The 25,090-nt window shown below is 38.2% G+C and overlaps 1 protein-coding gene across 1 annotated transcript in view; it reads right to left on the bottom strand.

Annotated features, from left to right (window-relative positions):
• NUP107 (nucleoporin 107) overlaps positions 1 to 21,308 on the bottom strand; it is a 28,604-nt gene extending 7,296 nt beyond the window's left edge. Inside the window, exons 1-19 of the mRNA XM_084492088.1 lie at positions 21,259 to 21,308; positions 21,082 to 21,167; positions 19,241 to 19,330; positions 16,291 to 16,406; positions 14,245 to 14,371; positions 13,636 to 13,739; positions 12,677 to 12,804; positions 12,305 to 12,353; positions 11,023 to 11,094; positions 10,446 to 10,534; positions 9,430 to 9,508; positions 8,158 to 8,271; positions 6,031 to 6,121; positions 4,949 to 5,025; positions 4,357 to 4,416; positions 2,533 to 2,678; positions 2,372 to 2,420; positions 1,051 to 1,120; positions 487 to 605 (exon numbers count right to left, since the gene is read on the bottom strand). Of these exons, the coding sequence (XP_084348214.1) occupies positions 487 to 605; positions 1,051 to 1,120; positions 2,372 to 2,420; positions 2,533 to 2,678; positions 4,357 to 4,416; positions 4,949 to 5,025; positions 6,031 to 6,121; positions 8,158 to 8,271; positions 9,430 to 9,508; positions 10,446 to 10,534; positions 11,023 to 11,094; positions 12,305 to 12,353; positions 12,677 to 12,804; positions 13,636 to 13,739; positions 14,245 to 14,371; positions 16,291 to 16,406; positions 19,241 to 19,330; positions 21,082 to 21,167; positions 21,259 to 21,266 (1,674 nt within the window). The 5' untranslated portion in view covers positions 21,267 to 21,308. The remainder of the gene's footprint in view (positions 1 to 486; positions 606 to 1,050; positions 1,121 to 2,371; positions 2,421 to 2,532; positions 2,679 to 4,356; positions 4,417 to 4,948; positions 5,026 to 6,030; positions 6,122 to 8,157; positions 8,272 to 9,429; positions 9,509 to 10,445; positions 10,535 to 11,022; positions 11,095 to 12,304; positions 12,354 to 12,676; positions 12,805 to 13,635; positions 13,740 to 14,244; positions 14,372 to 16,290; positions 16,407 to 19,240; positions 19,331 to 21,081; positions 21,168 to 21,258) is intronic.
• Between the last annotated feature and the right edge of the window lie 3,782 nt (positions 21,309 to 25,090).

Genomic DNA, 25,090 nt, shown 5'->3' on the forward strand with positions numbered 1-25,090 from the left:
TATACTCACTGTGTATTTATAGAAAATACAGAACTGTTTTGGCTAGAAGCAAAAGGAGCCAATTACATCAAGCAAAACAGCATTTACAAGCTCCCAGCAAAATATACAATTCCAAGATCAGTGCTTAAAATCGGGTTATATTCAGAGCATCTTGGCTATTATTAGCCTAATCTTGAATTTTGAGTCCGGCCCTTCTCAACAAAAGGCTTATAAAGAGAACCCACCGTCCTCAGAAATATTTTCAAGCTGAATTGCAGGGGAAGAGGGCTCTTTTTAAATTTTATTCTTTTAAAATTTTGATCATTTTGATAGTCTTTTTAAATTTTGATTGTTGTGCTTTAGTTCCAAGATTAACAAATACACTACAAGCATGCAGCTCCTCCTCAGCCTGGTCGTAGTTTACCATTGTTGCACTAAGTTTATGTATTAACATACACACATTTTTAATTCAAAGAGTAGATACTGCTAAGAGAACAAATCACTCACCTTAGTCTGCAGGCCCAACGTACGGAAAAACAGAATAAGATGTGTCATGAAACGAAGGAGGTGCCCTGGCAGCACACTTCTCTCTTTAGAAAGCCATTTGTTGAATTCTTCCATTAAACCTGTAGCCACCCAGGAAATGTCTGTTATTAGTCATATCCTGGGAAAACGCCTAAGAAATATTTCAAAAGCTCTGCATCTACTCAACAAACGTAATTTAGCCTTAGAAGTGCAACAAAACAGAACAGCAACAGTTTGGTAAATATTCAGCTGTTTGGCTTAAATATCTGCTTGCACTTTGTCATTTCTCAGAAAAAGTTGCAGCACTAATTCGCACATACATTCTGACACATTTACATGATTTCATGGCTTCTTTGAAAACTATTTTGTGTGTCAAACTGCAGAAAGTCCCTATAGTTCTTGATTAAAGAAGCAGCTTAGCTTTTAGGTGGAGTTTGCCTACTGTGTGTTTCTACATTCCATTCGCATATAAAGATTCTGGAAAGGTCACTAGAAATAATGTAGTCAGTCAGTTGACATTTAAAAATCACTTAGAGAAAAGCTCACCATCCACATCTCCCAGTATAATGAATTTCTGAATCACATGGTAGTGTTCTTGGTTCTCCTCTATAACCCTCTAGGGAAGAAAAAGGAAAGTTCAAACTGTGAATAAAATCTTATAGCACAATATATAAAGAAAGCAAAGTTATAAATAAAGCAAGGGTTCCTTAGGGAAAAAAGCTATTCTATTTCAAAGGGTATTCTGCATAAAAAGCAAAAGAAAATACACCTGTTATCTCTATGTCAAATTACAAGAATATTGACAAACTGAAAGATACAGAACCAGAATATAGATCTGTGAAGTTCATACTTTCATGTAACGGAAGAAATTCAAGACCAAGGGCTTTTTGCTTTGAAGAGGTGAATAAATAGCAATGTTACAGAGAGTAGATTCTACAAAGCCATAGAACAAGCAACATTTTGTATAAAGATGTAAAGAAAAGGCCTGTGAAACTTACTTAAGGAAAAGATTTTTTTTTCTGTAGAGGAACTAATGCGTGACATACAATTCAACTGCACCTGTGAAATTGCTGCATGGTGAGAATAGCACTAACAGGCTATGGCAGCTGGGTGTATCTGGCTAACCCAATCAACCTGTAAGCTGTCCTTCAGCATGTCTTTGTCTTAGCAATATGCTGAATACTATGTCTGTTCCACCAATGGAATGGATTTGATTCCCTTGAATTGATTTCATCAAATCTACTTTCAATTTAATATTTACAAAATTAACAGGTAAGTTATATATTCTATCTCTAATTAATCCCTGGAAGTCTTTAAAAGACGTTTAGATGTAGAGCTTAGGGATATGGTTTAGTGGGGACTGTTAGTGTTAGGTCAGAGGTTGGACTCGATGATCTTGAGGTCTCTTCCAACCTAGAAATTCTGTGATTCCGTGAAGAAACAGTCTGCTTACGCAAATACGCTTCTTAATTTTCAATGACCTGTTCTGAAATATGCACTCAAGCCTCCTACAAAGAAAACTGCATGAAATCAATCCTTGCACATTCTGTCGAAGTGTTAAAAAGGTAATTTACTTTCTCTGCTTTGCATGCCTTACAGCACTTGATAGTCCCCTGTTTCTTTAGCAAATCTAGTTAGCTTAGCAGATACAGGACAAGACAAAACCTGCATCTTTTTCACCATTAAAAGGTGGCAAAAAAACCCAACACTATCTGAATTGAAAAAGTACGCATTACAAAGATACAAACCTATAACAAACCAGCCACTGTACATATCTGAACATTTCATTAAATAGTGGAGTGTAAGTACAACCTAGTGAATAATTAAAAATAGTAAACAATGAGCAGAAACTGTAATTAATACATACCTTTTTGTCTGTTGCTTGAAGTTCTTCAAAAACTTTTTCTGAAGTCCAACTTCAAAGTAGGAGAAAAAAGGCAAAAAAAAACCCATTAGATTGCGTATTGCAAAAGGATCACACAGGATCTTTTGTTGAGTGTACGAACGTATTTGTTACTTAGAACTTACTTGGTTTCTAAATACTCTCTGGGGAGCTCTTCCGTCTCCTCTGTAGTTACTACTGACGTTCGGATTTCTTGCTCCACAAGAGTATCTACCATGACCCTGAAATATGCCCAGACAGTATCTTCCCAGGTATCACAAACTGGAAGAAGCTATGCATATACACAAAACAAAAGAGCAAAAGTTATGAGAGATTGAGAACCATCAGAATCCAAACATAGCGACTGTAATTTAGGGTCAGAATTTGTTCTGTCAAAGCAGACTGAAGACCATCTCGAGCAGCAACCGTTCCTTCATTAGTGCAGGATACAGTAATGAAGGACAATTTACAATAAAAAAATCCTTTCACTAAGTAATGCTCTACTTCCTTGACTATTTTAAATCAAAGGTTGTCAAAATAAATACTCCTATTTCCTCCTTTCACAGGTGACACCGCTCTGACACCATTCCCTGTCTTGTGTAACAGCTCAGATAACCAGTACAGATGAAAACTGAACTCCACTTCTCTACCAGGTCATTTGTCAACAGGATCACTTTGCCGTACTGGTTTATGTTATGGTTGCACAAGTCACCGTGGAATAATGAAAAGTGAAGGGCAGGAGGAAGATCTTTGCATCAGTGACACCTTGGAAGTCTTTGAACTGTGTTACTTTATTCAGAAACTAAGAGGATACAGATACACACAGAAATTATATATACATAATAATGTATATAAATAACACACACACACAAATATAAATATATTAATTCTCACTACACCTCTAAAATTGGTAACAGGACGTTTGATAAATCTCAGTTTGAGATAGAACTGAGCAGGACAGCCCAGATAATACTATTATAGATAGACTAATAACTGCCTTTGGAGAATAACTTTATATTCAGTTCTTCTCTGAATCTTACTAGGCTCTTTCAGCAGAGAAACCCTGGGACAAGTTCCAGAGACAACAACACACTTCATGAAGCATTTCTCTCTTACAGAGATTTTAAAATTACTGAAATTATTGAAAACAATTAATTTCATTAAGTGTGTCTTTCCTCTGCCACAAGAAGGTGAACACTTCTTACTCCATATGTCTGTACAGTTTTATGATGCCTTCTTCTGCCAAAGAACCAATTTTTAAACTTCAATGACTAAAATCAGAAAACATTCACCATCACCCCTCCCTTTGTTTTGATTTTTTTTTTTCCTAATACATCATTCTAAGATGGGGGAGGGGGTGTCAATCTCCTCAAGTAGGGGATCATCACTGGTTAATGTAACAGCAAGTAAACCTTTATGATATTGACTGCTACTTTCCTCATTGTTCTTTAAAAGAAAAATCTCTACTTAGGAGAGCACAACAGCACCTGGAGAATTAAAACTAATAAAAGGGAGAATTACATAAAGATAAAAAAAAGTATCATACAGAAAAATAAAAACTACTGATTGTGAAATTTGGTTACAAAATAACCTGTGGATATGCCAACTTGTCTAACGCTTGCAGCTTAAAGCACTGACAAATCACAATACTGTGCATGAGCAGAAAAATGACTATATAAGCTCTTAAGTAATACTAAAATGAAAAAGAAATAATACAATGGAATTAGAACGGATTGTACTGCTAGCTAGCATGAATGATACTAACAGAAGTCGATCAAGTATATTTAGCTAAGGCACGAAAATCCTAGAGATCACATTGACTAAAGCAGAACTGTTTGCCATTCTCATATTAACTAGATTTTTGAAAGCACATTAAGCAGTAATTGCAGCATGTCTGATGATGTTATTGTCACATATAAGAAAGAAAATGCACAACTATCGAACACCATTCACTAGGAGGCTTGACATACCTGTTTGAGGTTTCCACTGAGTGCTGCATAGATTGCTCTCTCGTATCTATTAAATTGCTCCTAAAATAAGCAGTTGAAAACATAACTGAGTTAAAAAGCATGTATGTTTCCTGATCACTTTAAATTTTATTAGTGATTAATCCATTACAAAATGTTCCACTTGCTTCCAAAAAAACAACAAACAAAAAGAAATTGGAAAATCCCAGGACACATCAGGAGCCGAAATAAAAATAGCAAGTGACTTCCCCTTCTGTAGCAAAACACTGTAACTTATCTGAAAAATTTGCATGTATCAGGAAAGACAGCAATGTTTTTTCCTTTCCCAATCAACCGAGTCAAGATGAAAATCAAAGTCAGTGTGAGCATTTTCACTTTCAACCAAATAAAAAAAGACACTTCCTAAGCCTTAAAAATTGCTGACAATTATGTAGATTTTTCACTGTAAGACATAACTATATTATTTCAGGAGTCCTCTTAGAAAAGTTACCTGCAAATCCTAGAAGCAGCAAACACAGGGTAGGTTTACTTAAAATCATGTTATCGAGTTTGAAGAAATTCATCTTTAATATCAAGCAAATTAACATCAACTTACCTCTTCAGCCATACGCCAACAACTTATTTTCCAAATGCACCTGTATGGATTCCCTTCAACGGGCTCCAGCTCTCTTCCTATATGCAAAGGATAATTAAACAAACATACTATTAAAAAAATAAAGAGAAAACAGTGACAAGGTAAAACCTATTTTCCGTTATTAACCCTACCCCAATCCCTTTGAAACTCTTCCCAAAGCTTCTCAATGCTTTTGACTGGGCTGCGGGGTAGCTTTTCTGGGAAGCCTGGTAAATGCACAACTAAAAATTACAGTATTTTAAGCATTTACCTGCTATTTAGCCTTGCAAAAAAATGTTGTTTTGACTGCAGCATATCTATTTACATTTAGAAAACACAGAGTTAGGGAGCAAGTATTTTTTAGGAGTATAAGCATCTAATAAATGCTGCTATTCTGCAGGCCGCTGCATAAGCGTACATCATGGAAAAAAAAAACAATACATGACTGCAGACTAGGTGGATAACACTCAAAACAAGGCTAGGACACCAGTGAGTTGTGCAGATAAAAATAGTGGAATATCAGGATTCAGAAAGTAGGAAAACAGTATGCCTCCCAGTCCCAGCTGTGCCTAGCATATAAGACATGTTCTTAAATCCTTTGGTGTCCAAATATTATAAAAGCATATTTTTTTCCTTCATTTACATTCGATGAACTCAAGTCCTACTGTATCTTTCTGAAGCTATTTTTTTTTTCAGTCTGTAAGCAACGACACCTTTGCTAGAAGGCAGAAGTCAGATGTTGAGAAAATACATAATGAAACATTATATGGTAGTGGAAAAGATTTGTATGGAATTCCTAGACATCTGTTTCCTATCCATTATGCTTTCTTTTCAAAAAAGAAAATGACTTTAGCGTGTTAAGTGGATTCAGTGTGCTCAAACCTTCAACTAAAATGATTGCATATTAGTTTTTATGTAGGTTCAACAGACATGGTAAAAACATTTTAGATATAAGAAAGGCCCTGAAGATGTAAAGAAAAAACAGATTCTTTTTGCTAGAGACAGACATTAAGAGAAAGCCCTCTTCCGTGTTTTTATACATCTCAGGTGCAGGAAGCAGATACCTCCATTTCTGTTAGGATCGTGATACAATTTCCATCCTTCCAAAGTTGCCGCTCTCCAGGCCTGACCACATCGTTTGCATAAGCGCTGTGCCTGAAAAAACAATGCATTTTCTCAGCAATGGACTTCAAGGTAGGAAACCCACCAGTTTCTCCATTAAAAGTGTACACATTATTAAAATACTTAACTTGCATCGAGATTATAATACAAACAAACAAACAAACAACAACAAAAACCTACACAAAGAACCTTAAACTCAAAAGAACTGAGAGTTGAAAGTCAATAAAAGCTCATCAGCTTGTTTTTTCACTATATGTTTCAGTTTTTCTGCCAGTACTTAGAGCAATATAAGAAATATGTTACAGTCCCACCCTGCTAGCTTAGACAGCTGTTACACATCCTTCTGATAAGCTCACTTTAAGGTATCATCTTGTTGCTTAGATGGTCTAATCAATCTCTTCACCTACTTCTCTAATCAACTGAGCTTTCCAAACCCCTCAAGCACTTCTAAAACCAGCAATCCTAATTTTCCCATGATATTCAACAGTCTGCTCACTAGCACAAAAAGGTTTAATTCAAAGCTATTTTGAATAGCGTGGAATGTAAAACAAACTCTGTGAGGAAAAAAAAAAGCAACAAAGCTTGCTTAGAATTCTAATCCTACACCTCTGAAAAAAAAAAAATCAGCTACAGATTATCTGATTAGTCTGACTGGTATCATTCCAACACTAACAAAACACCGAACAGCAAGAGAAACTGCAATACATGGCCTTGGTTTGTTTAGCTAACCTCCATTTGCCTCATGCTGAAAAGGCTGCAGACATCCAACCATTTTGGGAACGGTAACAAACAAAAGCACAGACAAACAAGCCAACACGTTGGTCTAGCTTAGGAGCTGTGCATTACATGTGGTAATGTAAATTAACCAAGATTCACTGTTAGTTCAGATTAAACTCTAAATAAACTTATTATTTCAGTAGTGAATAAGCTGCTTCGTGCTTATCAGACAGTAGCAACGTCTAGCAGCTACTGAAGAACAAGTGAAATTGCAGATTTATATTCATACTCTGCAGCAACATAGTCTTGTGCCCATACTATCAGAAAATGAAAGGATATGTACCACAGGGGAACAAAACGCTAGCAAGTAACCATTTCCCTAAGTCTAAGGTTTTGGATACAAGACTCCCATGTTCCTTTTCCTTCCCATTAACCAAGTATCATTCCATGTATGTAGAGCCTGGTATAAGGGACTGTGTTTCCAACTGAGGCCTTTGACAACACAACTATTTATGTGATAAAATCACAAAAGCTGCTTCGCAACTGGGAATCTTTATTGAGAACTGCTTTAGGACTGCCTGGATGTTACTCAGATAAGGAATAATGCAAAGTATATGCAACGTATATATTTAGTATATACAGTAAGACAGGGCAACAAGCACAATTGTAGTAAAAGAATTAATGGAGGAGAATTACAGGCTTTCTAGAATATTCAGATAAAGTCTTTCATAGCTTTTGCTGCTGAAGACCCTGCCAAACAATAAAGGTAACAAAACAAAAAGTAGAATGCTAGCCATGACTCTCCCTCAATTCCATTCAGATCATATAGTCAAGGGGACATCAGAGGAGCAGAGCAAGTAAAAGTTGCTTAATTTAATGCTTTTTTTTTTTTTTTTTTTTTTTTTTTTAAGGAAAGCATACATCAAATCTTTCTCTAGTTAAAATCAAAAGCATGTTCACACATTTAAAAGGAAGTCTGTATGATAATCCACTGATTATTAGACATGTGATTAGGAAGTTCTTTAAAAAATCCGATGTTTGTCTGGCAATATTTAGTATCAAGCCACTACAGAAAAAAAAAAAAAAATTACGCTGTCAAACAGCCAAAATATAAAGTTGCAACTTTTCTCCATAGCATCTATTCCACACCTGAAATTACTTAACTAAACGCAAGACATAACTACAATTTCAGCAGTTTCACTTTCTTATTGATAATGAATTGAAACTTAAATCCCTACAAGCCAGAATTAAACAGGCATTTTAGTACACAGCTTGTCATTAGCTTTAATAGTAAGATTTTAAATAAGTTTAACTAGTTAACCAAGAAGATTCTTCCACTTTCTGTGGCTTACCTCATCTGTCATTCCTGCTCTGATGAGAGTGAAGAGATACTTCAATAACCTTGCATCATCTTCTCGATCCAAATCGTCAAGTGGCAGCTTCTGTCTTATAGGAGCATCTGGATCCTGCAAGGAAAAAGGCACCACCCATTCACACAATGCACATCTGCCTCTTCCAATGATTTCCTGACCTGTTTTATAATTTTGAGTCACATTTTTACGTTGGCACAATATGCTATACAGCCAACATATCTAGCGTGATACTTTCCTGTCTTTCCCCTCTCACTTATTTTATTCCTACTCCGTTACTATTCCTATCAGAGGGAGCCACTGCAGTCACTTTATTTACTCCACCACCTTTTCTTTGCCTCAGATTTTTCATCTTCAAGTTCTTTTCGTCCTTAAACATCATTTCCCCTTCTGCCTCTCCACCTACCAGACAGTCTGTCCTTCTCCACCTTCTCAGAAGCCTTTTCTATAGCTGTATTTGCTTCTATTTAACCCAAACAGATTTTCTCAAGCCGCTTTTCAATCAATGCATTGATCACTCCCCAGTCACGTTCATCTCCCACGACTACCTTGCTTCATTCTCTCCTTCGACTGGACAGTCTTTTCTTCCCTTGACTTTCCTCCTGTCAGCTTTTACTACAGTAGCTCTCAAAAAATCCCCTCATTTATGGGATTTAGTTTCATTGCACTAGTTTCTGTATAACAACAGCATGCCCTTACTTACAAGGGCTTCCACTAACTTCTGTAAACTTTCCTGCTTATGAACATGAGTTTGTTTCAGACAAAATTTACTAATAAAGACATTTATTTCACTACATAGACCACAGGTACTTGTGCTAGAAAAAGTGATGGCTGAAAGAAAACAGATGTCTACACATCTCAAAAGAACTGCGGAAGTATCCTGGCTCACTGAGTCTCATCCACTGCTAATTCCTTTACAACATGTTCAAACTTCCAATTAAAATCAGTGAAGTTTATTTCATCATCATAAAAAGCTTTTCTAGAATCTCATTCATCTGACAGATCTAATACTGTAATTGTTTTCTTAATTATTCTACAACATTCAACTTCAACACTAACATCATCTCCTAAGCTAGTTCCTTATTGCTTCACAACTTCTGTACTGATTTTCACCTTTTCCAGCTTAGCGTTCTGCAATTTGTAGATATCAGAACTTTCTAAAAATTGGTGGAATTCTGTGAAAATAGCATATATGCTCTCTAATTCAATTTATATCCATTTTGAAACCAAGTCTTATATTTAAATAAAACTTACCAATTCTGTTACGAGAGCTCGAGAGCTTCCTGTGTATGTACATAACTGTCGCTGCTTCAGGACATGTAGCGTATTCTCCCTGAAAGCAATGAAATGCTCTTCAGAAAAAAAGGTTTTAGAGCAACCACATTTTAATAAAACACAAATATTAAAAAACACTTAATACTTGTGAGTAAGTGGAACAGGATTACAGAAAAGACATACCTGGTTTGGTTTGTGTATCAATGGACTGCGTTAGTGAAAATGTAAAATTTCACTATAAGTACAATAATAGAATCAATTCACATAGCTTTGATTTCTTTCAAAAGCACCCATTATTCTAATCATTCACGTATTTAAACTGTGAACTGATTTCTCCATGAGCAAAATTTCTCATTAGCATTCGCTGTAGTCAGTCTAGGACAGAAATTCAAATCATGTTGAACACGATTCCAAAAGCCTGTATTCACCCATCCACTGAAACCAAGTTTACTCTAGGCAACTAGAATCACAAGCAGGCTTTGGTCTTTTCTGCCATAAAATCCACCATAGATAAAAAAGATTACAAATAATGACTTCTGAGGATCAATGACACAAAGTGATGACAAGAACTTGAACAGGCAAGAAGTAAAGACAAAGAACTGAACACCTGAGAAACAAATAAGAAAGGTTTTATCTAGCATAAATAACAGGTTGAACAGCAGGTGACCATCTCTTACTGTTCCCTATTATGAAAAAATGAAATCATCTTGTTAAAGAGTAAATTAAATTGTTTTGATGGCTTTCCTTTCATCTTCTCCTCCCAAAAGCAGTACTTGACATTTGAGAAGACATCTTTTAAATTGGGGAGGAAGCTCAATTTTACATCTAAGAATTGAAGGAAAAGAAGTAAACGAACTGATCAACTTAAAAAAAAACAACAACAAAACAAACAAAACAGTTCTTCTTCAGAGTGATTTTGGACCAGTTCTGTGTCTAGGTATGTGAATCTTACACTCAAATGAAGAATGTACACGAAACACAAAGTCTGAACTCACCAATATACAGATTTTGCATAAAACTCAATATTATCAGAGAAGTCCCCAATTTCATCCTTGGCAATGCTCTCTAGCCAGTCTACCACCATCTGGAATGATAGGAATTTGCATTTTTAAGACAAACATTTAACAAGTAATATTTTAACTGTCTTCCTCCCATCTCTAAATCTACTTGTTATCTAGAGAGTAATCAAAAGACTACACCACTGTACATACCCAGTTGGAAGGTTGTTTTGGCCCTTAATCTATTTCTTACTAGATACTGCAGTTACTACAGTGCTACTAGTTTATTAATCATTATCAACAGTAACAGATGCTCCAAATAAGAATAGCTCTCAGCCCTCCATCCTCTCCAACCTAGCCTGAAAAACGTTTCTGATCTTTAGAAACTAAAGAACGATATTTCTACACATACAAATAATAACATGCCTAAATGAATAAAAAGAAATAAGTATTAGAAACAGCTTAATTAAGTGCACATAACTCATATTTTCTGAAGCTTATGCAATACTAGTGTTACAAACATTTAAATGTCTATTGGTCTATTTGCATTCTTACCATAAAAATGTTGTCATACCTGGCTTTGTCGAACAAATGAATCTTTCTGAAACAAGTTTTCTATATGCGTCTTCTCACTAGCATTTAAAGGCTATTTAAGAAAAAGTTGATTAGTACTTCCTCGAAAAGAAAACTTGACACAAAAACACAAATACCAAACCGAACACATTAACTTACAGATTTTCAACAAGTTCAGCATGCTACCTCTCCCCTGTCCCTTTGCAAACAGACAACAATACACATTTGTTTTATTGGGATCATCATCTACATCCCGTTATACTAAAATCTGTAAAACTAAGACTGAATATAGTTCAAATGTATGACCACAGAAAGATTCTACATAGCAGATCCATCAGTTCCACTGGCTGCATTTGTATCATCACAAATTTTGCTTATTACTGTGTATGTCAAAAAGTGGACGTTTTTCTAGATCATATAAACTGTAAACATGAGCAAGTAGAAAAAAGGAAACAAAGCAAAACCTAGCCAAAACACACAAAAAATACACCCCAAACTCCTGATATTTCTTCCTGCTCTCCTGCATTAATTTAGCTTTCTTGCAACAAAAGGAGAACAAAATATGAATTTTCCTAATAAACAGAGATAGGAAGAGACTTATTTTTGCACAGCCGTGTTTAATTTAGAAGTACTGACAACTTTGCAGTGGGAATCATAGATGAAGCTATTTCATGACTGAGAAAAAACCAGCAACAATCATAAATTTTACAAAGGCAGAGTCACTTTGCTTATTGTTTTGTCTTCCTAAGCATATTCTGGCAGCAAAGGCTGGAAACACTGTATTGACATAGACAAGACGACTACAGCTGAAATAAGAATGATACAAAAGTTTGGATTTCTTTTGAGATAAATTAGAATCAGGATTGCAAAGTACTACACAGCTTGAGACCACATGTACTTCTAGGCAAAGCAAAATTATCTCTGCCCCAGGGGAAACATTATCACTACCGATGCAACTTTTAAAAATAAATATGTAGTTGCTTCCAGTGGATTTTCCAAGTATGTGGGGAATACTTAATGAAACAAAACCAAGTATAGTTAATACAAATTCTTACAATAGTATTTTCCATTTAGAACTATTTAAATTCACATTTTCCAACATGTGGAATAATTTAATATTTATCTTGCTAGAGTTCAAATTGGCCTCATCTTTGTTTATATTCTTTTATCTCTGACTTTTGAGGTGGCTGTAGCATTGGGATTGTAAAAACTAAAATGTAAGCATTTAGCTTTAAGACACATCCCTTACAAACAGTAGTAATAATTTTCCCCCTCAAGCTTACTGTGAGTTCAAATGCAGTTTCATCTTCCAGTGCCGACTGTATTCTGTCTCTAGAAATAAAAGTGCAAAGCCTTAACGATTAAAATAAAGATGAGAAAATTCAGCAGAATATGTAATATAAGTCAAAGTGTTTAAAACTACCTTTACAAAAAAGTGTTCTTTTACAAAAATACATTTAAAAAGTAATAATAGGACTGTTAACTTTCAATTTCATACACGCAAAGGAAATAGGCATTATTATCAGCAGCTAGTTCCATAAACAGATAATAAGTAGCTACTTAATTACCTTATTCCATATAAATAATATTATGTATAATGTATCTAAGAAAGTCATCTCACTGCAAAGAAGTAACACGCTTTTCAAGTAAATTACCTATAAAGTGCGGACAAGAGTCTCCATGTTACCATCTCCTGCTTGAGAAGCCACAAGACACTGGCAGTTTTTGAGAACTTTTGCTGTCCAGGAGTTGCTCTGTAAACTATTTTGCCTAGTATGTTCACCTAAGGTAAATAAATGCATACATAGTTAATAATGCCCATCACTGGATGTTTTTCTAAGCTGTTACGATAATCTTTTAATTATCCCGAATACTCCCTCAAAAAACAAATTTATTTACCATCTCTTTTAAATAGGTAGATGGTACTCCACACTGTAAGTTCCCACAAGAATGTTTAAAAAATGTTTTATGGTCTCTAGGCCATGTAACAAGAATGCAGCTCTGTTTTGTAAGGTGCTCTACAAACTCTGCCCTCTTCTCACTTTTGTGATCAACACTGTTATTGCTGGAAGCCTCATAACTTCTTCCTTTCAATTGGCCAATCCCTGCTGGTCATAAAGTGTCAATCAACAATCAATTCAAAAACTGTGTCTAAAAGCAGACCTCTTGAATTTTATGTTGAGAACTCTACTGCCAGTTTATTAGGAATGCACTAGAAAGCTCTTAGTACCATCATAGTAAAATGATTTTATTTATTTATACCTGAGACAAGTAAGTATTTGTTAATCCAGCTCACCATCACTAACAAAAAAACTATTTATCTGCTCATGTTTATTGTCACTTGACACATGCAGGGGAATGGCAGCTGGACGATGTATTTAGCAAGTATTTAGCAAGCTACACAATGGGCATTCCTGTGGCAAAGTAAAGTGGTATGCTTGTGTTCAGTGACTGGAGACTGCAATCAGATAGAAGACTTAAAAGCATCTAGGTTAAGCACTGTGAGTTCTCAGCTTAAAGAAAAGGAACAACAGAACTTAAGGAAGGGACTGCAAATTAAAATAAATATTAAAATAATAATAATAATAAAAAAAAAACACAGCAAACTATTTACCTGACTGTTACATATACTTTCATATTCATCTACCAGATCAAAAATGGTAGTTGATGTATGCTTCAGGAAGGAATGTAGAAAATCTGAGTACATGCTCATAGTAGCTAGAATACATATAAGAAGAGACAGTCATATTAGACACAATGTGGTTAAAAAAATCCAACGCTACAAAAAAAATCCTGATGACAAGGCATCTTGTCATTAATAAAGCTAAGCAAAGGCAGAAATGATACGAACTATTTATATCCCATAAAGTCAGAAGAATTTACCAGCTAAGACAGTAAGATATGCAGAAGCTACGATGTAAGTCAAATAATTATAAAACTTTTGCTGTAAATCTGTCATCTGAGAGAGTTTTAAAGACAAACTTGTTTGTCTGTCTCCACAAAGCTAATCCAGTTTGTGTTTTGCATCACCACAGTGTCCCATTTGTGTCATCAATTTCCACAGAAAACACAAAATGGCAAAACTGCAATGACTGGAAAAGTTAACTTTCTCAACTTTTAAAACTAGACAATTCTTGGCATAGAAATATCTGAACAACATGATACAGAAAACCAAGAACAAATATGTGTGGTCAGTTACGATGAAAACTTCAGATTATCTCACCAGCTTCTCCGGGATCATCCTCACGCAACAGCACAGCGCTCATAGTGACATCTTCTGTCATGTCCACATTTGTAAACAGTCCCGTCTGCTGAGGTGAGAGCACTGTTGTCCAGTTACTTTCATCCAACTAAAAGCATAACAGAAAATAAACAGCCATCTCAGACTACTGCAAGCCTAGCTTCAAAGTTTTGGGTTTTTTTTCATGCTATCTGAATGGTGCAGAGCAATTCTAAAAATTAAAAATGAAATATCTGCCTTTAGATAAAGCGCAATGACTTTAACAAACAGCTCTGAAAAGATAAATTTTAATCTGGAAAAAGGAAATTCTTCATGTTTATTTTCTTTTTCCCCCCACTGGGAAATTAAAAAAAAATGTATAATGTAATCAGACCTTGCATTTTACATCACTGTGTATCACTTTTCCCCTTAAAATAAATGCATCAGTCCATCCTTTTGTATTCTGATAAACATTTACCAAGTATTTTGTTGACTAGGTTGTAAAGCAGCTGTGAAAAGTTAAACAAAGTGGTTAAAATTTGATCAGAACCATTTACTTCTGTCTTCCAACCTTCTTGGAGAATTGCTCAAAACCCCTGATTGAATGAAGCAATACATCTTTAAGGAGAAAATATAAAGAGTATTAAAGTGGGAAACAGAGACACAGCTATACTTTCTTGGGAGTATTTCAGGGGAGGTATTTGATAACATATCAGAGATAAGGCAGCAAAATGGCCAAACCAGGAGACAGACCATACATGCACTGCACTGACAGGACAGCTTCCCGTAGCTGTTTCCATGACAGCAATTGCTTTCTCAGCAGCAATTAATGCCATATGAAGATCCCGTGATATGACAATGGTTGATTCTTTTTCCTGACTGTTAAAATGGTCACACCCAAACCAGACGACACTGTCATAAGTCTCTTAAGTGTATCCAAAAACTGTGGACGTAACTGTTGTTCTTCCTTTTATGCCCCAGTTTCTACATGCTGTACTTCTCTTGCCTGGTTTCTCTCTGCCGTTATTGCCCTCTAGGCAGCCAGAACAGAAAGCTATTGCACTCAGCAACATCCAGACAACTGAGTAAAAATAACAAGAAGCTCACTTCTACTAAAATATTATCAGGTCTCTGTGGGAAATACAAAAAGGTCTGATGAGCGTTCTAATCTACCAGCACGTAAATTTCCATGAGACATAATTTTAAGTCCTTTTTCCATCACCCTCCTGTGAAAGCTTTGGTTTAGTCCCAAGATTTCCCTTGCTAATCTAAACTGGATTTGAGTCAGAGCACTAAATGCTACGCATTTTGTGAGTGAAGTTCATTTTAGCTATTTAAAGAACATCAAGAAGCTCTGAATCAGGACAACAGCGCTACTGCTAAGAGCTTTATCAATGCTGATCAAGAGCCTGTAGGCCCCAGAACCTTACAATTTAAAGAAACAAGCAGGCCATTACAAACTATAGAAACAAGCAAAAGGAAGAATGACTTCAAATGCACACACAGAAACACATCTTTTGAGTCAATTTAAAAATAAACGGAGAAAAATTATTTTAGATGTCCCTACTTACGACTTTTCTAATCATTGTTTTTCCAAAGATGTTATAGTAGAAGATAATTAATGTCATCTGAAAAGCAATCAGAACAACTTGCTCTTTGAAGTCCAAACATTAAGATCCAAAGGAAGCCTAATACTGTGCTAAAATAAGAAAAACTCTGAAGGTTTAATTTGCTGACAGAAAAATCATCTTTGAAGCATCTGTAAACAAGCAAAGTCAAGTTTTCTGTAGTCGCAAGCAGATGTTATAAGGAACAGATTAACATAGTGTAGTTAAGAAATCCATAAAACCCTCTTCATTCCTTACTGCACCATCTCAAACACCACATTACTAAATAACACGAGTAGCAAGCAGCAACAGAAGCAGTAGTAAGAGCAAGCTTGTCCCACCTGCAGTTCGTCCTTGGTGCAAACATGGAAACGCTGAAAAATGGTAGCTTACTGTAAGTTTCACAGGAGCTAAACAGAAAAATGTGCTCAAACCATCTCACCATTGACATATTGCCGAGCAGTCCAGAAGTCTGGAGGATCAGAGGAGATCTCCCTCCTGTTCCCAGGATGGTAGACATATCCGTCTGCTTCATGGCGCTTCGAGACAGCGAGGTAACTGAAAGACAGAGAGCCTTTTCTGAAAACAAAAGCTGGTTAAAACCACTGTGCTCTATCAAGGAAAGTAACCTTGCAGTGCTGACTGAAGTATTTATGAAATCCTGCTTGGTCACAGAAGAAACAACAGACAAACCAACCTGATGGAAAAGTGACTTGCTCCTGCCCATTGCTATTGCTATTTTCACTCTATTTCATTCCAGGCTTGTACGAAACCCACAAATACCAATTAGAAATGTCTTAGGCCTGAGAACACTTGGCAGTAAGGATGTTAATTATCAATAAAGGAACTTAATAATCTAACTCTCTAGTTATGCTAGGCTTACACAAGCAGCATTAGCCAAGTCTGAAGCATTCTCAAGCACTAATCTTCAGTTTGGAAGCAGAAGATCCAATGCCTGTAGCTTTTTTTAAGTGTCTCAGATAAACAGAACTTTCTTAGAATGTCCCAAGTCCTGAAGATTGCCAAAAACACGTCTGGTCACTTCTTCTGACACCCTATAATTATAAGGGGACAAAGCCATTGGAAACAGGCAGACAGAGGCTAGAAGGCTTCACACCAAGAGGTGTTTGGTTCTCCACGCATCAGTTTTGTACAGACCTAGTCAGCTGAAGAACCAAAGGTTTCTGTCTTTGTGTAAGCACGTACCTTGAATCACCACAAATAAATTTTCTGTAAACTCTAGAGATGTGAAAGGCAGATCGAAGAGACAAATCAATTCCCAATTTTCAGAACTAGAATTGCAGCTACTAACATTACCAGTCTGACTCTGAAGTTGTAGGTCAAAGCACTCAAGCTGTCAGTGGGTCATCATTCTCCTCTCCTTCGTGGTACCAGAAAATATCTGCTAAAATCTCCCCTGCCCATATGACACAATACGCTCAAGGCTCAGGAATTTACAGGGTGGCAGAAAAAAAACTACACTGAATAATTCTCAAATGCAGTTTCCAATAGCCCCAAATGCACAACTGTGAGCAACTGACATCAAAGGAAACAAAAAAAAAAGCTTGTTCCCAGAGGAAGAGGTAATGAATGCAGTTCACAAGAACACTTCAAATGTTCCATTGTAGGAATGAGACTGTACAACAGCAACAGAAACAGGAGTAAAAATGCCAGTGTTTGCTTTGCTGCAGGATCTTCAGACTGCTTGAAAAAGAAGCAGCTCTAGCCTTCTCCTCTCCAGGCTGAACAACCCCAACACCTCAGCCTGTCCCCACAGGAGAGGTACTCCAGCCTTTCCATCATTTTTGTGGCCTCCTCTGGACTCTTCCTAACAGGTCCATGTCCTTCTTGTGCTGGGGGCCCCAGAGCTGAATGCAGGGCTCCAGTTGGGGTCTCACAAAAGCAGAGCAGAGGCCATCAAGTGCTTGTATTCTGGGGGGCAACTGCTGCACAAGCAAACCATACGCTGCCTTTTATTGTAATTCTTTATTGCTAAACTTCCTGAAAATGGGCAAAACAGAAATTTCACAGTGACAGAATCCAGGCAAGTTGTTACATCAACACGTTAGGTGAAATCAAGATCTTCAGTGAAATCAAACAATGCTCAAGATGGTATTCATAACTTCTATTTTATTTTAAAGAGAAAAAAAGTTGAAAGAGAGCCACCTGACTAAAATGTCACAGCATGACATATAACGCTTATCTCTTAAGGGAGAATTAACACATGACTTGTGTCCAAGCAGTCCTGGAAGGATGTGGAGCAGCAGCAGGTGCTGCTCCAGCAGAAAGAAAGCAAGCCTCTCCTCAGAGATTGCTGGAAAACACTGGCTAGATGACAATAAAATTAGAAACCCCTTATATGAGCACTTGAATGATGACAAAATAAAGCCTACAGGGAGAGACCGACAATAAAAAGTTAAGGTAAGCCCTGGTGATGACATGGGAATGGGAGGAATGGGCATTTCTTCATTTCAGCGAGAACTAGCCAGGGAGGCTCTAAGAGGATTACAGATCTTTTCACAGTGTGTTTAGTGTCAAGGCAATGCTAAGAACAACTTGCAGCTTCATTGTGAGAGCTGTCAATGCTGACACACAAGTAGCTTGAGAAGAAGGCTGATGCTAAGAGCACGTATCTTTGGTGCTGGCTCAGATTTTATATCTTAGCCACTAGATATTACACTAAATAAGAACAAACAGGGGCCACATAGAACTTGACAGAACTTGCAGAACACGGGGCTGAGACTGGGAGATGTCAGAGCAACCTGACCCCAGCCACCACCAGCAGTCACAGCCCTTCCTGTGCAGTGTGCTGTCTCATCTCTTCTCCAGTGGAGAAGGAAAGCACTCACAGATGCAACCAAAACATACACTTGTTACAAAGGTCAGCAACAGAACTAGCCTGCCATTTAGGGATGAAAAAATGCCTGAAGAGACACTACAAGACAATATACCTTGAAGAACTGAACCTGCTGCAAAAACAAAAGAAGTTTGTGAAGAGGAGGGGAACAAAAACTAGACTGCTGACTAGCAAGGCAAAAATCATTCAGTTTCAATGTGATACTTGAGTATTTCATTCTGTGCCTACTGCCTCTTGTCTTTTTCCTGGGCACCACCAAGAAGAGTACAACTGTCTTTTTACTCCTCTTTTCTCACTCCCATCAGCTGGTTATATGGCGCTGTCAAGATCCCCGCTTCTTGCCTCCAGGCTAAACCATCTCAGCTCCTTTCAGTCTCTCCTCATCTATCAGATGCCTCAATCTCCTGATCAACCTCTTGGCCCTTCACTAGACCCCCTACAGTGCGTCCATGTCTTTATCATTAGGAATTCTTATTAATTATCAAGTCCAAGCATATTATTCCTTTTAACTATATACTAAAGAAAAAAGTCTTACGTGGCTGGCGAAGCAACGAACAGGGAGTTCTGGAAATCAGATGGCTTCTGGGCGTCATGTTTCCAATGCTGTCATCCAGGGATGTAAAAACTAATTAACAAATAAGTTAAGAAACACTCTTCCACACAAACTTTCAGGTTTATGCAACAACAACGACAGTTCTATTGTGAACGCTTGGAAAGGAAGAACATTTTGGTGAGACTGAAATCTAATAAAGATTACACATTCTGTCTTTCAGACTAAAGCAGAAAGTCCTATTCATAATCCTGAATTAGGTCATAAAATGTTTCACCAAAAACTGGAAAGCTAGAAGGGACACTCTAAAATAAAATTCAGAAACATAAGCATAACAGGTGTGGGATGTCCTGGTCCTTGTAACTGCTTGGATTAAAGAGAGTACTTCTTCCCCATGAGGAGATGCTATATCCTGCATAAACCACAACAAGAAAATCCAAGCCTGAATGCTTTAAGAAAGTTTTCTATCCTTCCATTCCATGATGCTGATGACTTTAACAAAAAGGCCTCTGTTGCTCTACTTTACCTCCTCCTGTCAGCAACCAACTTCGATGCTCTAGGCATGGTTTATTAAAAAGTGGTGTGAAAGTTTCAGTGGCCTCTCTCACGTCAGTCTCCAGAAACATTAATTCTAAACAACAACATAAACAAGGCCAATATCTCACTAGCTTTATAAAGCTTACAAAACAAAAACAAACAACAACTAACAGCAGAAGGATGGGCACAGGTACTGCATTCCTTTGCTGACACAAACAAAACAAAACAAAAAAAAAACACCTTTATATTAGCTGCTGAATTAAGTATTTCTTCTTACTGTAAATAAGTGAGGAGGAAAAAAAGTTTTGTGAAAATTCAGATCTATGTATGTGCACATCTCTTGTTATTGCTGTGGATGGGAAGCTACGACATACTGAATGAAAACAATACTATTAGAACAAAAAATATATGCAAAAGAACATAAACCCACAAAATTAAGATGTAACAGACTGAAGAAAACTCAGGTATGGAGCCAGCTACGGATCACATAGTCTCCAGGCTGACAATAACCTGAGTTTGTAAGCCCACAAAACCCTGTAAAAACACCCTGCTACAGAAAGGAGGGAGGTAATAAGACGTCCTGGCAATCATATTGGCCCAGAATCAAAATAATCAGTCTAAATACAGTCAAGAGTTGACTATACGAGCACCTCGACAGCCTTGTACTTCCCTGAAGTCTAGCAAACACAAGACATCACTACAGAAGCTTTGACACAGGTTGAGATTTATGAAAACAGCAGGGAGGATAAAGGAAGGGAGAGAGAATTTCCACTCAGAAGAAATACCACTCAAAGAGAAGGCAAACACTGCATCCTTTGGCTTATTGCTAACTGAAGGGTCAAATAACGCATTGTGTTGCTGAAAACACAACGTTTTTCTAAACGAAACTCACCCAAATTTCCTAGTCACAACTTCTGCCAGCTGTTACCATCCCTCCCTTTTAGCTTTCAGATATTGCAATCGTAGTTTTGAACTTTTCTCCTTCTTATGGAATAAAAATACCACGTGAAAAGAAAACAGGCTACTGGAGAAGAATAAAAGGAACTGCTCAATAGCAAAATTCACTGCAGGATACCTCATGAAGCAGTTGATTTCAAAGTATTTTTAAATATTACTCACTTTGGATAGGTATAAGGCAAGGAGTAATTTTTATCATAACCTTAAACAGCAGGGAGGCTGCTCTCTATTTGAAAACCCTTCCCGAGATGCTCGAAGCGACAGAGGCGGCATGGAGGCCGGCACACGGCGGCGGTTAAACGGCTGGGACAGGCGCCACAGCAAAAGGATACCGGGCACCCGCTTCTGGGAGCCCTGCCTCCGGCCAGGCCTGGCCACCTCCGCGTCGCGGGGCGACAGCAGCTCCCCGAAACCGCTCCTGCAAAACAGCGACACGGGCGCGGAGTCAGCAAAGGGGGGCGGCGACGCCTGAGGCGTCCCCGTGCCCGTCCCTTGTCCCCGTCCCCGACCTCTCCATGGCCCCGCTCCCGCCCGGCTCCTTCCCCTTCCCGCCCGGGCGCTGGGCACGGAAGCCGCGGCCGCCCTTCCGCCGGGCTCGGGGCCGCCCCACGCCTGCGTGATGCGGGCATGGCGGGGGGGGGGAGGTGTTGGGCGTCCTCCTGTGGCGGAGTGCTGGGTCGGTGGTTAAAAATAAAGAGTACACAGACACACAAACACACACAGACACGTATACATATACACACACGTTTCTGATGTTGGGAGCTGGGGGTAGTCGGCCTGCAGAAGAGGTGGTTGTGGGGAGGCACCCTGCGGCTTTTCAGGACGAGGGGGAGTGGTTTTAAACTAGAAGAGGGGAGATTTAGAGTGGAGGCTGGGAGGAAATTCTTGCCTCGGAGGGTGGTGAGGCCCTGGCACAGGCTGTGCAGAGCAGCTGTGGGTGCCCCATCCCTGGAGGTGCTCAAGGCCAGGCTGGATGGGGCTTTGGGCAACCTGGTCTGGTGGCAGGTGTCCCTGCTACATGCTCTTTAAGGTCCCTTCCAGCCCAAGCCATTCTGTGACTCTGCAATCCTATGAACATGATTAATCTGTCACACAAAATGTCTTATTCCTCAGCTAGAACCAGCCAGCACCTACTCCTTCCCAAACTGGGACAAGACTGTGGCCAGCAGCTTGCAGACGAGTGTCTGCCTCACTGCCTTCCCCCAGAGCTACTCAGGCTCCTGCCATCCCTGTTAAGAGAGAAGCAGCAGCTGTGCAGGGTCACTGAGTCCTCAGGGCAAGCTGACAAAGGTACGAAGCTGCCTCTCCCCTTCCTCGTCAAGAAAAGGTTTTGCACACTCATTAACTACAGGAAAATAATAGAGCCAGGCGCTACCAACAGCCCATTTACTTGTGCTTTAGTACAGGGAAAACTGTCCACGTGGCATTGTTAGTATGGACAGGAAAGTAATACATCTAAAAAAACAGCTGCAAGAAGCAGAATTGCAAGACATCATCACAAGTGCCATAGCTTGATTAAGACACTAATGAAAAGCAGTGGCACCAACCCACAGTGCCTCAGTGGAGCTGTTGGAGAGCCTAACCTAGGAGGGCCTCACACAAAGAGGGACACTGAGAATGCTGATGGAGCACAGCTGTGCAGGCACACAGGCAATCAAGACCTTTAGAGGGGTGATGCTTCACCCAGGAATTGAAGTTCTGAAGGAAAAATGTAAGCCTGAAGTTGCCCTTCTATCATGAAAGTGTCAGGCAACAACCTTCATTACAGCAGGAAAGCAAATATTAATACCAAGGAACTATTATAATCTGATGCAATACTACATACTCAGTGCATTTGACTTCTTAACACATCCTCACAACACACATTATTACTGTCTGTACTGTAGTGAGGAGTTCAGTGTAATGCACAAATTAATATCTGTTTCAGTTCTTTGCCGCCAGCTCAAACTCTTGGGCTAGTCCTACCTTAGGGCAGAAAACTGGAGGCAAGTGAGAGGTGTAGTAAGAGAGAAAATGCTTCCTTTATATACTCCTCAAGTTTATTCAAAGCAGCAACATGAAAACAAGGAAAAGAAACAAGGCTGAAGAGAAAGTAAGAGAGCAGCATGCAGCACACGTTTTTTCAAAAATAAATAAGTAAAAACAAAACACCATCACATTAAAAGAAAATGGAAGATTCAGGAACCTTAAGAGTTTTCTGAGTCTATACAACCTCTTTAAATGCAGGCTGGGAAAGCACCTTACAGTCATCAAACTGGCTCCAGGTAAGGGGTGTGCACAGGGGAGAATGGGACAAACATCTTGAGGTGTGTTTCAGGCAGTATTTTTTTTGACTACCGTCCCATTTCATTTATCCAACAAAAAGAAAAAAGGAGAAAAAAGCTAAAAAAGTCTAACGCGAGCACCTTACGCTTTCAAGTAGCAAAAGGGAATGCAAATAAATCTTTAGCATGATATAAAGGACTTTGAATTTAAACTATGATTACAATTTATAAATCTCAAGTTTCACATTTGCACCAGCACTGATCCTAAGTGTAACCATGTTGTCAGAATCTCGAGTTTATCCGAGGATAGCAGTGCTGCAACAAGATCTCATCAGCTAGCACTACTAACACACACACTGCAGGTTTGTCACTAATGCCTGATGTTCCTCAATTCCATTCTAACTTTCTTTAAAGTTCACAGGGCTTTACAGGATATACTAGATTAAGGTTCAGGATTACTTGTGTAATTTTCATCTAGTATAACTAACTCAAAACTTTCATTACGCTTTACAAAATGTTTTAACATAGTTGATAAAAAATTACCCTAATGCATTGCTAAGCTGCAAACATGACATCTGCATATACAAAACTGTAGTCTTAATTTAGAACCATGAAAAGCAGTAGCATGAGAAAGTTCTTGTATGAAGCTGACAGCAGCGTAACTCCATTAGCTGAGATTTCAGTGCAAAGAAAACCATGGAACCTACACCATACCTCAACTCTTTTTATGAGAAGGAAAAGTAGTCATAGAATTGTTGAATGGTTTGGGCTGGAAGGGCCCTTAAAGCCCACCCAGCACCAACCCCTGCCATGGCAGGGACACCTCCCACCAGCCCAGGTTGCCCAAAGCCCCATCCAGCCTGGCCTTGAGCACCTCCAGGGATGGGGCAGCCACAGCTGCTCTGGGAAGCCTGTGCCAGGGCCTCACCACCCTCTGAGTGAAGAATTTCCTCCTTATATCTAATCTAAATCTCCCTTCTTCTAGTTTAAAGCCAAAAGAGTTTCATGGTTTAATTAATTTTTCTTCTTAGACAGAATGCATCCTTGGACATGTATAATTTTTCATCTTTGTAAAACTTGAATGCAAGCAGTCTTTTTTTTCTTTAAGTTAATCTCAAGAATGACATGAAGTATTAATGCGCTTGCTTAGTATTAAAATACCTATGATGACTCTCAAATTAATTTTTTTGGGGGGTGTAGGGTCTCACCCCAAACTGATGTTGATTCCTGGGCCTACTCGTATGAGGAAGCTGAACTAAATATTTTTATTAAAAAGAAAATGCTAACAATTTCATAACTGTCATTTTATGTCTGAAAAACAAGACATTAGTGCCAAAGGCCTGTGTTATATTGGCCCTGTTATAAGCAGCGAACCCAGTTTATGAAAGCTGGAATTTCACATTTAGATTTGTGTCCTGTGTGACAGTGAATTACTGAATCCTCCCTGGTAAACTTAAGACGGTAAAGATGCCACATAGGTGGCATGAAAAGGTAACGTATACTGACCAAAGAAATAACGACAACTTCTACTATAATTTCACTCTGTATCCAAGATTGCTGAAGTACTTCCCCCATCCCCCTCCAAGATACAGTAGCCAAAAAAACCCTGTATGAATTAATTCAAAATCACACTTTTTCAAATTAAAGTGTTCATACCAAACACAGTCTCGAAGAAAACAAATCCTGGTGGCCACAAACTTTCTTAAAACAATGAAACTTGGGTTTGTTACGCAGAACTAGTATTTCTTGAGGCTGAAGTGAGTGCAGTGGAACGATGAAGATGTTCATTCCTCTCCCTAAAGAATATCTCATTGAAAACAGGAAGCCACTCTGTCCGATGATTCAAAAATTCTGAAAATAAATGGTTCTGGATGGTATTGAAAGAGACAAAACTCTGCACCTATCTGCTGTTTGAAGCTCAGATACTAGAATGCTGAGAACAGAAGAAAACAGCTTTGCTTGTACTTCAAAACAGAATGTAAGGTTTGCTACAAGCATCATTCCAGAATTTTACTTTACAGAACAGAGAAATTAAATTAGGTTTTAAGAATCTTCAAGTTCATAAACCCTTCAAAGT

Source organism: Aythya ferina (genome assembly GCF_964211825.1).
Source record: "Aythya ferina genome assembly, chromosome: 1".
Taxonomy (NCBI): Eukaryota; Metazoa; Chordata; class Aves; order Anseriformes; family Anatidae; genus Aythya; species Aythya ferina.